At 37.2% G+C, this 15,876-nt stretch overlaps 1 protein-coding gene across 1 annotated transcript in view; it reads left to right on the top strand.

The window, feature by feature from the left end:
• DNAH14 (dynein axonemal heavy chain 14) overlaps nucleotides 1-15,876 on the top strand; it is a 377,211-nt gene that overhangs the window by 30,071 nt on the left and 331,264 nt on the right. The window contains exons 5-7 of the mRNA XM_081491559.1: nucleotides 6,378-6,508; nucleotides 10,341-10,493; nucleotides 11,543-11,655. Of these exons, the coding sequence (XP_081347685.1) occupies nucleotides 6,378-6,508; nucleotides 10,341-10,493; nucleotides 11,543-11,655 (397 nt within the window). The remainder of the gene's footprint in view (nucleotides 1-6,377; nucleotides 6,509-10,340; nucleotides 10,494-11,542; nucleotides 11,656-15,876) is intronic.

Here is a 15,876-nt window from a genome sequence, read left to right as displayed (position 1 = left end):
TCATTTTCTTTCCTTTGAGGCCACTGACCCTTTATTCTGCTTCATCTAAACTGTTGTTGAACCCCTTTAGTGTATTTTCCAGTTCAATTATTGTATTTCTCAGCTCTGTGACTCCAGTCAGTCAGTTCAGTCACTCAGTCGTGTCTCACTCTTTGCAACACTGTGGACTGCAGCATGCCAGGTTTTCCTGTCCATCACCAACTCCCAGAGCCTACTCAAACTCATCTCCATTGCACTGGTGATGCCATCCAGCCATCTCATCCTCTGTCATTGCCTTCTCCTCCCTTCTTCAATCTTTCCCAGCATCAGGGTCTTTGCCAATGAGTCAGTTCTTCTCATCAGGTGGCCAGAGTATTGGAGTTTCAGCTTCAGCATCAGTCCTTCCAATGAACACCCAGGACTGATTTCCTTTAGAATGGACTGGTTGAATCTCCTTGCACCAAGGGACTCTCAAGTGTCTTCTCCAACACCACAGTTCAAAAGCATCAATTCTTCAGCACTCAGCTTTCTTTATAGTCCAGCTCTCACATCCATACATGACTACTGGAAAAACCATAGCCTTGACTAGATGGACCTTTGTTGGCAAAGTAATGTCTCTGCTTTTTAATATGCTTTCTAGGTTGGTCATAGCTTTTTTTCCAAGAAGCAAACGTCTTTTAATATCATGGCTGCAGTCACCATGTGCAGTGATTTTGAATCCCAAGAAAATAAAGTCTTTCACTGTTTCCACTGTTTCCCCATCTATTTGCCATGAAATGATGGGACTGGATGCCATAATCTTAGTTTTCTGAATGTTGAATTTTAAGCCAACTTCTTCACTCTCCTCTTTCACTTTCACCAAGAGGCTCTTTAGTTCCTCTTCACTTTCTGCCATAAGGGTGGTGTCATCTGCATATCTGAGGTTATTGATATTTCTCCTGGCAATCTTGGTTCCAGCTTGTGCTTCATCCAGCCTGGCATTTCCCATGATGTACTCTGTATATAAGTTAAATAAGCAGGGTGACAATATACAGCCTTGACGTACTCCTTTCCCTATTTGGAACCAGTCTGTTGTTCCATGTCCAGTTCTAACTGTTGCTTCTTGACCTGCATACAGATTTCTCAGGAGGCAGGTCAGGTGGTCTGGTATTCCCATCTCTTGAAGAATTTTCCACAGTTTGTTGTGATCCACACAGTCAAAGGCTTTGACATAGTCAATAAAGCAAAAGTAGATGTTTTTCTGGAACTCTCTTGCTTTTTCGATGATCCAGCAGATGTTGGCAATTTGATCTCTGGTTCCTCTGCTTTTTCTAAATCCAGCTTGAACATCTGGAAATTCACGGTTCACATACTGTTGAAGCCTGGCTTGGAGAATTTTGAGCATTACTTTGCTAGCATGTGAGATGAGTACAACTGTGCGGTAGTTTGAGCATTCTTTGGCATTGCCTTTCTTTGGGATTGGAATGAAAACTGACCTTTTCCAGTCCTGTGGCTACTGCTGAGTTTTCCAAATTTGCTGGCACATTGAGTGCAGCACTTTCACAGCATCATCTTTTAGGATTTGAAATAGCTCAGTTGGAATTCTATCACCTCCTCTAGCTTTGTCCATCGTGATGCTTCCTAAGGCCCACTTGACTTCGCACTCCAGGATGTCTGACTCTAGGTGAGTGATCACATCATCGTGTTTATCTGGGTCATGAAGATTTTTTTGTATGGTTCTTCTGTATATTCTTGTGACCTCTTCTTAATATCTTCTGCTTCTGTTAGGTCTGTACCATTTCTGTCCTTTGTTGTGCTCGTCTTTGCATGAAATGTTCCCTTGGTATATCTAATTTTTTTGAAGAGATCTCTATAGTCTTTCTCATTCTGTTGTTTTTCTCTATTTCTTTGCACTGATCACTGAGAAAGGCTTTCTTATCTCTCTTTGCTATGTTTTGGAACTCTGCATTCAAATGGGTATATCTTTCCTTTTCTCCTTTGCCTTTAGCTTCTCTTCTTTTCTCAGCTATTTGTAAGGCCTCATCAGACAACCATTTTGCCTTTTTGCATTTCTTTTTCTTGGGGATGGTCTTGATCACTGCCTCCTGTACAGTGTCATGAACCTCCATCCATAGTTCTTCAGGCACTCTGTCTATCAGATCTGATCCCTTCAATCTATGTGACTTCAGTTTGTTATTTATATTTTCTTTCTGTTTGTTGAAGTTCTCACTATATTCATCGATTCTTCTGATTTGGTGAGGATCTCTATGGCCATTACTCTGAACTCTTTTTCAGGTAAATTATTCATCTCCAATTTATTAAGATTTTTCCTGAGATTTTATTTTATTTGTAGTGTAGTCCTCTGTTACTTCATTTTTATTGACTTTCTGTTTTGGTTTCTATGCATTAGATGAAACAACCATGTCTTGAAATAGTGGCCTCATGTAGGAAATACACCTTGTTGTTCAACCCTGCCCTAGATCTTGGTTGTCTCTCAAATCTTTGTGATTGTCCAAGCAGCCTATTATGTTTTTAATAGCTCCAAGTAGTTGAAGCTGTGCCAAGACCTGTCAGTCCAAAGGGGAGCATCTCAGTCAGAACCTAATTTTAGGCTGATTGAAAGCCAAACTCTCAGGAAGCAGTTCTTAAAATATTCGGATATATGAGATCACAAGTGTATGTCCAATGGGCTACCAGAGACAGGTGATCTGGAGTTGTTCCTGCGTGGTAGTCAGGAAATTTGAGGCCCCAGCAAATGTGTAAACTCACGTCTGGGAGGTAATAGTGAGCTGTGGAGGCTGAACTCCTGGGTCTGTTGCCTCTTGATGTGCCCTGGAGGTGGTAGCTGTTTAAGAACACTTTTTCTATTGGTTATAGTCCTGTGGGCTCCATGAGCATAGCTCTGCTGGACACATGATCCCAGGCCATGTAGAGGTGTCTCCTGGCAGCAGCTGCAAAAATTGGGGTGCCAGACAAGTTGTCAATTCCTGTTTGGGAGATACCAACAGCTAGAGCAAGGGAAAGAGAGAGCACTTCCTGAGAGCACTTCCTAAGGCCACTAGGCATGTGTCAAACTAGAAACCTGCCCCTCAGGCCAAAGCTCCTGAATGAGCAAATAGACCTCTTTCACAGAGACACAGGTGTATGCTTCAGTATACTGTCTGTGCAATGCCTTAGGGGTAGTAGTCAGCCAAAAGCTGTCTCTTTGATCTTTATAGCCCCATGGAACCAGGAACTCAAGCTTCCTTTAGACTCCAGAGCCAGATGAACAAAAGGTATCCCCTGGGTAGTAGCTTTAAATATCAGGGTGCCAGAAGCATGTAAGGGCTCTCTTTTGGGAGATACTGGTACTCTGGAGTGTGGCAGAGGTGATTACCGGCTATAGTGGGTCAAAGGGAGGGCCCCCAAATGATGCCTGAGAGCTAGGGCAAGCAGAGGAAGAGTCTAAAGATGGTGTCCACCAGTTTCTGTCCCTGGAGAGTGCTCCAGCAAGCTCTTAATGTGTGTGTTAAATTAGATGCCTGCCTCTCAGGCCAACCCTTTAATACATGCAAATGAACCTCTTTCCCTTAAAGTCTGAGTGTGATCAGCTGCCTCTGAGCTATGTTTCTGCATGGGTGAGTCTAGTGCACAAACCCTTTAAGAGCCATTTCTCAGATCACTACACTGTTGTGGGTCTTGTGGACACAAGCCATGCTAGTTCTCAAAGCTAGATTTTTTGGGGGGCTCATCCCTTAGGAGCAGGTCTTAAAGTTGGGGTGCCCAATGTGAGATTCAAAACCTTTGCTTTTCAGGGAAATGCTTCAGATTTTGGGTTGTGGGTTTTAGGTTGCTGTGCCAGGAGTGGTGTTTTGGACAAGATTGTTATCTCAGCCTCTCTACCCACTTTAATGTGGCTGTCTTCTCCTTTGTCCAATATGTTGTTGCTCTGCCAAAGGAAATTTTCAGAGGAAATTGTTCCACAGGTATCAGTCATTTAGAAGAAATTGCTCCAAATTTAGGTGTGTCCATGGGAAGAGGTTCAGCATCTTCCTCACCTTAAGCCAGAACTCCCTATATTCTTAACTGATCGTGAAGGTGGATATAGACCAGTCTCCTCATGTTTGAATTACTGTCTTGGATTAGACTATACACCTAGCATACTTAGGGAAGTGCATCACCTTCCAATGTTAAATATATAATATACTGTCTATTTTTAGTAAATATCTATGATTTTTTTCATAAATCTTTTATTAGAAAGACAATTTTCCCAGCTTTTTGAAAGATATTCTTTAAACTTACTACATATTCTGGAAAATCATTATTCTTTGTTTGTCCTAAATTACTTCCATTTCCCAACAATCTCTATTAAATCTATTAAATCAGCCAAATCACCATCAATAATGAATATATTAATTTATACTTTTACATTCTTGCATAAAAGGATTACTTTTGCCAGCAGCTGATATCCCAGCTTTTAATTTTTTGCTAGTCCAATGGGTGAGAACAACTCTCTGATTTACTAATAAAGTTGAACATTTTTTACTGGCCATTTGTCTTTTCCTGTAAGTTATTTGCTCATCTTTTTATCAAAATGTTTATTTCTTATTGATTGGGCATAATTCTTTAAATATTTAGTATATTAATCTCTAGTCTTATACAGGTTATAAACATTTTCTGTCAGTATGTTAATTATATTTTAATTTTGTTTATGGTGGCTTTTCTTCTGTGTAAATTGCTGTTTGTGGAAGTCAAATGTATTATTGTTTTCTTTTTAACATGCTTTGATTATTTGCCAGGAAACTTTCACTACCCCAAGTTTATAGACATGGTCTCACATATTTTCTTCTAACACATCTGCAATTTGCTTTTCAGCATATACTTCTCTAATCCATCTATAATTTATGCTTGCATATAACCTCATATTTTTCCAAATGGCTAACCATTTTCCATTTTGATTTATAATCATTCCTCTGTTGATTGGAAATAACACCTTTTTTACTAAATGTTGTTGTTCAGTTGCTCAGTCATGTTCAACTCTTTGTGACCCCATGGACTGCAGCACAACATGCTTCCCTGTCCATCACGAACTCATGGAGCCTGCTCAAACGCATGTCCATTGAGTCTGTGATACCATCTGACCATTTCATCCTTTGTCACCCCCTTCTCCTCCTGCCCTCAGTTTTCCCCAGCATCAGGGTCTTTTCCAGTAAGCCCATCAGGTGGCCAAAATATTGGAACTTCAGCTTCAGCATCATCCTTCCAATGAATGTTCAAGGTTGATTTCCTTTAGGATTGACTGGTTTGATCTCCTTGCTGTCCAAGGGACTCTCAAGAATCTTCTCCAGCACTACAATTCAAAAGCATCAATCCTTCAGTGCTCAACTTTCTTTATGGTCCAACTCTCACATCCATACATGACTACTGGAAAAACCATAGCTTTGACTATACTAGGTTGTCTTTTATAAATGGTTTTATGTCTTGACTCTCATCTGTTCTGACCTGTTCTGCTTTTCCTATTCCAACACCACATTACTTTGGTTTCTACAGATACATATAATATGTTCATATCTAAGTATGTAATATTATATATTCTCTTGATTGGACATACTTAATTTGTGTCATCTCCTTAATAATTTTCAGTGCTTCCCTTTCTCTGTTTTATACCTAATGTTAGATATAAAGTATTCTTATTCTTAATGTATTTCCATGTATAAACAACTTACAAGGCTCAGACTAGGGTGAAATAAGTTAGGTGCCTAGGGAACAAAATATTACAAGAGGAATGGTTATTTTTAGGGTCATGATATGCCTTATTCTAGTCCTGGCACTGTTTTATACAATAGCTAAAGTATTTAATTCTTAGCAAAGAAACTGTGTTTTTGATTTCTGGAGGACCAGATATCTTGAACCACTTCCTAGCATTGTAAGTTTTGTTGGCATGGCTTTTAAGTCTAAGAGAACAATATATAAAGCATAGTGAATAAAAACCAAGAAAAGAGAATGTTTCAAGAAGAAGAGAGTTGTCAGCTGCTAAGATTTCCAGAAGGATAAGGTCTGAGAGGTGTCTGTTGGATGAATTCTAGGAAGAATTCTTTCCATCTCACTTAGCCATCCCTATTTTTCTGGTCCTGTTGCCTCACCTAAGAAAACATTCCAACTAGCTCCTGTTCCTGGTATCTTCTCTTGCTAATTGTCTGTAATTGTGGAATTGTCTTTTGAAATATCTTTCTTAAACAGAAAAATATTATTCCTCCTTTCCAGCTTCTGTTAAAATTGAATTTTAAACTGGATTTTCTTTCAATTATATAATATTTGTGTAAATTTTAAGTATGTTACCATTTAAATTTTTCTCTATGTATAAATATTTAACATTATCCTTAAGTAATGTCCATATTTGCACTTATATTGAATATTGTATTTTTTACCTTCTAAACTAGTACCAAATGATGATGATGTGATATGTCATATTATTAGACTAAGAGAAAAACTTGGTTGGCAAACAGTATTACCACAGCATGGTTTGGAATACAGATGTTTCAAAACTGCAACTCAGAAGATACTTCTAAAGGTATTATTCTATTTTATTCAGTTTTTAGTATACAAATTAAAATTTAAAAACTATATATTAATCTTTGTTTCCTTCATTTTAGATATTCTGTCAAAATCAGACATCATTACATTAATCAAATTGCAATCATTGTTTTATGGTAATTGCCTACAAAAAATGTTTGATGTAACTTCATTTCACTTATTTAAAGACTGATGAACAGATAAGACATCTCCCTGAAATTTGAATCTACTCTTATGTTCCTGTTGATTAGTTTTTTGTGATTTACAAGGAAATCTTGATGTATTAATACTTTGTAGCATTCTCTCCTTCTTACTATCCTACTCCTGGTACTGGTTTTTGGTCTCCTCTTCTGTATTTTCTTACCCTTTGTATTTTTTTCTTACCCAGTAGCCTCCTCAGAGATATTTTATCTTGTCCAAGGTCACATGACTAAAGGCAGAAGCTATGATTAGAAGTAAGATCTTCCTTCTGTGACCTCCTTTATGACAGGTGATCTAAGATGGAATAGGATCATCTCTTCCTACTTTTAGTTCAGAAATTCTCAAAGTACAACCCCCAGGCAAGCAGCATCAGCAACAGCTTGCAGAATATTAGAAACATGTATTTTCATCTTCACCCTTGACCTTCTGAATCTAAAACTCTAAAGTTGGAGCCCAGAAATCTGTATTTTATTAAGCTTTCTGGGTGATTCTGATGCACAGTTGAGAACCACTGTTCTAGACCAAGGGTCAGCAAAATTTATTTGGAAACACCCAGATAATAAATATTTTAAGCTTTTCAGACTATATGATTTCTGTTCTAGTTTCTTAATTCTGTCATTGTAGTGGAACAGTAGTAATAGACAGTGTATAAACAAATGAGCATGGCTGAATTTAAAAAAAAATTATTTAAGAATTGGACATCTGGACTTAGCCATAATTTTCTGATTCCTGCTCTAGACTGTTCCCATGAGGCTAAATGGTCTTTTGATTATTATTCAGAGGCAGCATTAATGTGAAATACATGCATGATGGAATCAGATTCACCTAGTTTTGAATCTCTATACACTCAACTATGTTATTTTGGGCAAGTTCCTAACTTCCCTGAGCTTTAGTATCTTGGACCTTGAAGTGGAGATAGTAGTGCTTACTGTAGAGAGCTATGAAAATTCAATGAGATAATGCTTGTGGTGTGGTATCTGGCAGATAGTGGGCATGGTAGTTTAAAAAAACATAGCTGTACTCCAAAGAAGACATACAGATGGCTAACAAACACATGAAAAGCTGCTCAACATCACTCATTATTACAGAAATGCAAATCAAAACCACAATGAGGTACCATTTCACACCAGTCAGAATGGCTGCTATCCAAAAGTCTACAAGCAATAAATGCTGGAGAGGGTGTGGAGAAAAGAGAACCCTCTTACACTGTTGGTGGGAATGCAAACTAGTACAGCCACTATGGAGAACAGTGTGGAGATTCCTTAAAAAACTGGAAATAGAACTGCCATATGACCCAGCAGTTCCACTGCTGGGCATACACACCGAGGAAACCAGAATTGAAAGAGACGCGTGTACCCCAATGTTCATCGCAGCACTGTTTACAATAGCCAGGACATGGAAGCAGCCTAGATGTCCATCAGCAGGCGAATGGATAAGGAAGCTGTGGTACATATACACAATGGAATATTACTCAACCATTAAAAAGAATACATTTGAATCAGTTCTATTGAGATGGATGAAACTGGAGTCCATTATACAGAGTGAAGTAAGCCAGAAAGTAAAACACCAATACAGTATACTAATGCATATATATGGAATTTGAAAGATGGTAACGATAACCCTATATGCGAGACAGAATAAGAGACACAGATGCATAGAACAGTCTTGTGGACTCTGAGGGAGAAGGTGAGGGTGGGACGTTCTGGGAGAATAGCATTGAAACATGTATAGTATCATATGTGAAACAGAACACCATTCCAGGTTCAATGCATGAGACAAATGCTCAGGGCTGGGGCAACAGGATGACCCAGAGGGATGGGATGGGGAGGGGGGGGAGGGGGGTTCAGGATGGGGAACACATGTAAACCCATGGCTGATTCATGTCAATGTATGGCAAAAACCACTACAATATTGTAAAGTAATTAGCCCCCAACTAAAATAAATAAATTTAATAAAAAAAAACATAGCTGTACATGAGTTTACTATCATAAGCTCTCTATGGACTCTCTGATAGGATATGTTTCATTTGTACGTGGAGAAAGGATTGAGAATATAAAAACTAACACTTGTTTTTAATTGAAAAAGAATAATTGGAATATATTATTCTTCTGCTTCTGTAATTAGATTATTTAATTACATACATGATCCACTTAGAATAATTGTGTCTACATTAAATTTCTAGTAACCTTAACTTTTTGGAGATACAATTTATAGTAGCAATGCCTCAAGTAGTCAAATAACTATAACAAAGTTCATGTACTATATAAGTCATCACCCAGAGTTTGTTATTTCATTTACAGTTTTTAAGGTTGTTTATTAAGGTTTTTAAGAGCACATTCTATTAGATGTCAAAATAAGAAAAAAAAAACAACTGAGACAATTGAGAAGAACAGTGTCTTCAAGGAAGAAAAAAATTTTTTTAAGTAAAACTGAATCTAAGATTTTAAATTACAATAGTTAGAAATTGTTCAGTTACTAAATGTTTCTTATAATAAAGTTTAGCTTTTAAAAAAGACTGATTAACTTTCATGTCGAATTTTTGTCAGCAAGGTTAAAAGTTTCAAAACTGAAATAAATAAATTTCATTTAAAACTTTTTCTTAACGTACAATGACTGATTTCTCAATAATGCCAAGTAAATAAGGAAGAGATGTTTAGTATATTGCAATAGCTCAGAATGTGGATTTAGAATCAGAGTTGTATTCAAATCCTTACTTTGCCACTTCCTGACTTTATGACTTTTCTCAAATTACCTAACTTCTCAATAATTAATTTCTATATCAATTTAAATGAGATTAAAATGATCAAGCTTTAATCTCAAATTTAAAAGATAACTGTAAAGATAATGTACGTGAAACACTAGGTGTATCATCAAATTCTTCAGGTTAATAAGCATATGTTAGTAAGTATATCGGAGAAGGCAATGGCAACCCACTCCAGTATCCTTGCCTGGAAAATCCCATGGATGGAGGAGCCTGGTAGGCTGTAGTCCATGGGGTCGCTAAGAGTTAGACACGACTGAGCAGCTTCACTTTCACTTTTCACTTTCATGCATTGGAGAAGGAAATGGCAACCCACTCCAGTGTTCTTGCCTGGAGAATCCCAGGGACGGGGGCACCTGGTGGGTAGCCGTCTGTGGGGTCGCACAGAGTCGGACAAGACTGAAGCGACTTAGCAGCAGCAGCAGCAGCAGCAGTAAGTATATAGATCAATTTTCATGGATGTTTTATCACCACATTATGTTTAAGAATGAAAATTAAATACCTTCAATCTTTAAGAAGAGTGATTTTATTGAGCTTTGATTAGACACAATTTCATGTTAGTTTCATTCAGTGGTATTATTCTTTTTTACTTATTTATTTTTAATTCGAGGATAATTACTTTACAATACCGTGATAGTTTCTGCTGTACATCAAAATGAATCGACTATAGGTATACGTGTGTCTCCTCCCTGTTGAACACCCCCCCACTTCCTTTCCCACCTCGTCCCTCGAGGTTGTCACAGAGCATTGACTTTGGGTTCCCTTCTTATTTTAATCTATGTTAAAATTGTTTCAGCTTATTGAATAATCTGTTTAACCGTTTTATTACTTAATTTGGTCAAGTTAATTAATTTTTTTTCAACCTCAGGAACCTTTGAAAGATGATGGAGAATTTATATATTGCCTCCTTCGAAAAAATTCTAAAGCTCTTTATAATCCATATGATCTTCATGTAGTCTCTGCCCACAGAGCTAGACATTGCAAAGAATTTTGGATTATTACTGCTTCATTTATCTCAAAGGTAATATTTACAAGGGATTTTTAAAAATTTCAGAATCATAATGGAAAAATTATTCACTTTATAACATAATTAGACAAATTCATCTTTTGGAGTTTCAGACAAACCTAGTCATTTGAGTAACAGTTTATGTTTAAGAGCCTCCTTGAGAGAGTTATTTAATAGTGACTTTTTTTCTTTTTTGTAGAATTTTATGTTTGAGGATTCAATTTTAAGAATTTTGTTTTTACCTCTCAAGTGCTTTTTTAATATTTAGTGTAATTTATTAAAGGAAGAACTAGAAAACAAGCATTTGCTGGCATAGTAAGTATTGTAATAATAAAAGTAGAGTGTTTTCTCAGATTTTTCAGAAACTTCATTCCCAGATCTAGAAATTTCCCTATTAAACTCTTACAGAAAACTTTGATATTTAAGTTGTAAATTGTAAGTACACAATTAACTTGTTTCCATCATTTGTTTAATGTCTGTCTGACTTTTTCTGCCCTTTTGTTCTCCTAACTAAACTCTTACATGTACATGGGCAGGACCATATCTAAATGAAGTAGACTGTGCAAATATGGAAATACCTCAAACATGTATTATCAACTGAAAGTGGAATGAACAACTTCTATGTAAATAAAAACATGCACATAAATGCATATGAGCTGATATAGGCAACTTTTATTTATGAAAGAAATTTAAGAAAATATTACATTTAGATGGGGAAGAGATACTCTTGGGAAGAGAAGAAGCATATCTTGTTTTTTGAATGTCAAAATGGGGTTATCTGGAGATTGGGATTATTATGCACTTAGAAACTATTGCATCCATGTAGTTAAAATTAAGTTCATAAATATTTTATAGAAAACGTAAAACTCTATGAGATTCAAAGTAATAGTTATTTGTGAAGGGAAGTCAAGTTTGAGTGTAGATGAAGTGGCAGAGGTCAGATATAGAAAAAGCTTACTATAAAGGCAACTAGCTATGAGCCAAATACAGCTTTTTGTAATTTCTTGACTATAGTACATGTTTTTTTAAGAAAGTTGAATCATGTTTGTGCTTTATATATGCAGGTTACTAAAATAGGTGGTGAAGAAGAAATAGAACTTATACCTACTTTGGAATGGCTACTGGAAAGAAGATGTTACTATTTATTACAGCAATTCAAGATATTTTCCAATTTTCGGTGAGATGAATGAACATGAAACCAATTATTTGTAGTGTGATCCTGGTGAAATTGCAATTGCCTGGATAACATCTGGGTTCTACTACAGTAATGCAATATACATGGGGAATTATAGAGGAAATAGTGTATATCATAACATTTTTTTAGGTAAGAGAAATGTACTCATTTAAGTATTAAAACTCTTAACCTTTTTGGATAAATACTTTAAGAAGAAGATATTTTTTTTCAAGCAAACTTAAATTATACTTAACTTACCTTTTGGATTTCATGAATTTATTCATTAAATGAATATTTGTGAAAGTCTGCCAAGAACCAGACATTATTCTAGATGCTGGAAATAATGTATTGAACAAACCAAGCAATTGTCTTACCCTCAAAAGAATGTAGATTATAATGTGTGTGTATTTGTGTTAGTTGCTCAGTCATGTCCAACTCTTTGTGACTCCATGGACTGTAGCATTCTCTAGGCAAGAATACTGGAGTGAGTTGCCATTCCTTTCTCCAGGGGATCTTTCCAACCAATGGATCCAACCTGGGTCTCCCACATTGCAGGCAAATTTTTCACTGTCTGAGCCACTAGGGGAGCCCAGGTTATAGTGCATGAGAAATAATAAAAAGAACACATGAAAATGTAACATGTCAGGTGGAGATGAAATGGTATGAAGGAAAGTAAAACAGAATTAGGGAGGTGGGGAGCTTTTTAATTTAAGGTCATTTAAAAATTTATCTAGTTACATTTGGCATTGACCTTCTTTGGGACTGGAATGAAAACTAACCTTATCCAGTCCTGTGGCCAGTGCTGAGTTTTCCAAATTTGCTGGCATATTGAGTGCAGCACTTTCACAGCATCATCTTTCAGGATTTGAAATAGCTCAACTGGAATTCCATCACCTCCACTATCTTTGTTTGTAGTAGTTGCTTCCTAAGGCCCACTTGACTTCACACTCTAGGATGTCTGGCTCTAGGTGAGTGATCACACCATCGTGGTTATCTGGGTCCTTAAGCTCTTTTTTGTATAGTTATTCTGTGTATTCTGCTACCTCTTCTTACTATCTTCTGCTTCTGTTAGGTCCATACCATTTCTGTCTTTTATTGTGCCTATCTTTGCATGATATGTTCCCTTGGTATCTCTGATTTTCTTGAAGAGTTCTCTAGTCTTTTCATTTCTATTGTTTTTCTCTGTTTCTTTGATATTGTTCACTTAGGAAAGCTTTCTTGTCTCTCCTTGCTGTTCTTCAGAACTCTGCATTCAAATGGATATGTCTTTCATTTTCTCCTTTGCTTTTAGCTTCTCATCTTTTCTCAGCTAATTGTAAGGCCACCTCCGGCAACCGTTTTGCATTTCTTTATCTTGAGGAAGGTTTTGATCACGGCCTCCTGTGCATTGTTAGGAACCTCTGTCCATAGTTCTTCAGGCACTCTGTCAGATCTATTCCCTTGAATCTGTTTGTCACTTCCACTATAATCATAAGGGATTTGATTTAGTTCATACCTGAATGGCCTAGTGGTTATCCCTACTTACTTCAATTGTAGTCTGAATTTTGCAATTAGTAATTCATGATTTGAGCCACAGTCAGCTCCCGGTCTTGTTTTTGCTGACTGTATAGAGCTTCTCCATCTTTGGCTGCAAATCAGACTGAATATAATCAGTCTGATTTTGGTATTGACCATCTGGTGATGTCCATGTGTAGAGTCTTCTCTTGTGTTGTTGGAAAAGGGTGTCTGCTGTGACCAGTGAGTTCTCTTAGCAAAACTCTGTTAGCCTTTGCCCTGCTTCATTTTGTACTCCAAGGCTAGACTTTCGTATTACTTCAGGTATCTCTTGACTTCATACGTTTGCATTCCAGTCCCTTGTGATGAAAAGGCCATCTTTTTTTGGTGTTAGCTCTAGAAGATGTTATATGTCTTCATAGAACTGTTCAGCTTCTTTAACATTAGTGGTTGGGGCATAAACTTGAATTACTGTGATATTGAATGGTTTGCCTTGGAAACGAACAGAGATCATTCTGTTGTTTTTAAGATTGCACCCATGTATTGCATTTTGGACTCTCTTGTTGACTATGAGGGCGTCTCCATTTCTTCTAAGGGATTCTTGCCTACAGTAGTAGATATAATGGTCATCTGAATTAAATTCACCCATTCTGGTCCATTTTAATTCGCTGATTCCTAAAATGTCAGTCTTCACTCTTGCCATCTCCTGTTTGACCACTTCCAGTTTACCTGGATTCATGGATCTAACATTCTAGGTTCCTATGCAATATTGTTCTTTACAGCATCAGATTTTACTGTCACCACTAGACACAACCACAACTGGTCGTTGTTTTGGCTTTGGCTCAGCATTTTCATTCCTTCTGGAGCTGTTTTTCTGCTCTTCTCCAGTAGCATATTGGGCACCTACCAACTTGGGGAGTTCATCTTTCAGTGTCTTATCTTTTTGCCTTTTCATACTGTTCATGGGATTCTCAAGACAAGAATGCTGAAGTGGTTTGCCATTACCTTCTCCAGTGATAGCTTGGAAGAAAAGCTATGACAAACTTGCTGCATGCACAGTCACTTCAGTCATGTACAACTCTCTGCAACTCTATGACTGTAGCCCACCAGGCTCCTCTATCCATGGGATTCTCCAGGCAATAATACTGGAGTGGGTTGCCATTTCCTTCTCCAGGGGATTGTCCCAACCCAGGGATTGAACCTGGGTCTCCTGCATTGCAGGCAGATTCTTTATGGTATGAGCCACCAGGGAAGCTACATGACAAACCTAGACAGCGTATGAAAAAACAGAGATATTACTTTGGCAACAAAAGTCTGTATAATCAAAGCTATGGTTCTTCCAGTAGTCATGTATGGATGTGAGAGTTGGACCATCAAGAAGGCTAAGTGCCGAAGAATTGATGCTTTCAAACTGTGGTGTTGGAGAAGACTCTTGAGAGTAAAGGAGATCAAATCAGTCAATCCTAAAGGAGATCAACCCTGAATATTCATTGGAAGCACTGTAGCTAAGCTGAAATTTCAATACTTTAGCCACCTGATGAGAAGAGCCAGCTCATTGGAAAAGACCCTATTGCTGGGAAAGATAGAAAGCAGGAGGAGAAGGGGGTGACAAAGGATGAGATGGTTGGATGGCATCACTGACTCAATGGACATGAGTTTGAGCAAGCTCTGGGAGATGTGAAGGACGGGGAAGCCCGGCATGCTGCAGTCCATGGGATCACAAATAGTCAAAAACAACTAAGTGACTGAACATTACATGATATCAGGATTACATACTACATTACATGATATCAGGATTCCTGAGGCTCTTTGAACAGAATAGTACTACTTTCACAAAGTAGTCCCAGAATGCTGATTTTTCAGTGTGTATACCCAGTTTTATAAAATTTTTTTTCATCTCTAGTGTTTTACTTTTTTGTGCATTTTACTGTGTGCTAAGAAAAGAAATAGATAATATTTTAAATAGCTATTTACTTAATATAGTAAATAGTTGAAATAACTAAGAACCTCGTAACTTTTCTGTAAGAGAAGTGAATGGATCTTATGGCAGAGAAGTTATTCATGTAGTGAACAAATATTTATTATGTACTTGCTCTGTTTTTCTGTTTTGGGCACTGGAGATCCAACTGGGAAAAAATATGCAATGTGTTTCTACCTATAGAACTTATATTCTAATGGATGAAGATAGATACTGATTAAGTAAATAAGATAATTTCAGATAGTGCTAAGGACTAGAAAGATAATAAAACAGAGATGTGTGTGTTGCTACTCTAGATAGGATGACCAGAGATGTTTTTAAGTAGAGACCTCTATGTGATGTAGAGGAGACATCCATGTGGGGTCTTGAGAGAAAGGAGTTCCAGGCAGACAGTACAGCAAGTTCAACAGTTTTTAGTCAGGAATAAGTGTAATGTATAGTCAAAGGTAGTAATGATGTCACTGAAGCATTGAAAAGGTTGGCAGAAAATGAAGCTGATTTTGTTACTGTTTGGAACCGAAGCCACATACAGTGGAGATGATTAACAGTCTGAGAAGCTTCTTTTCAAGAATATGTGTAATAGTTACCCCCTTGTATTAGGTACTGTTAATGAAGCTAGAAGTTTCTGATTCTAGATTTATTAGTTTATGATATTATCTGGTGCATTACTTTCTATATCTATTTATTTAAACTGTCAATGTTGAACTTTCCACTGTTACCCTTGTTGTTTAGTCACTAAGTCGAGTCTGACT

This window comes from Giraffa tippelskirchi, chromosome 5 (assembly GCF_054371585.1).
Source record: "Giraffa tippelskirchi isolate mGirTip1 chromosome 5, T2T-mGirTip1v1.2.pri, whole genome shotgun sequence".
NCBI lineage: Eukaryota > Metazoa > Chordata > Mammalia > Artiodactyla > Giraffidae > Giraffa > Giraffa tippelskirchi.
Note: the sequence above shows the minus strand (reverse complement) of the source record. Positions and strands in the feature narration are given on the sequence as shown.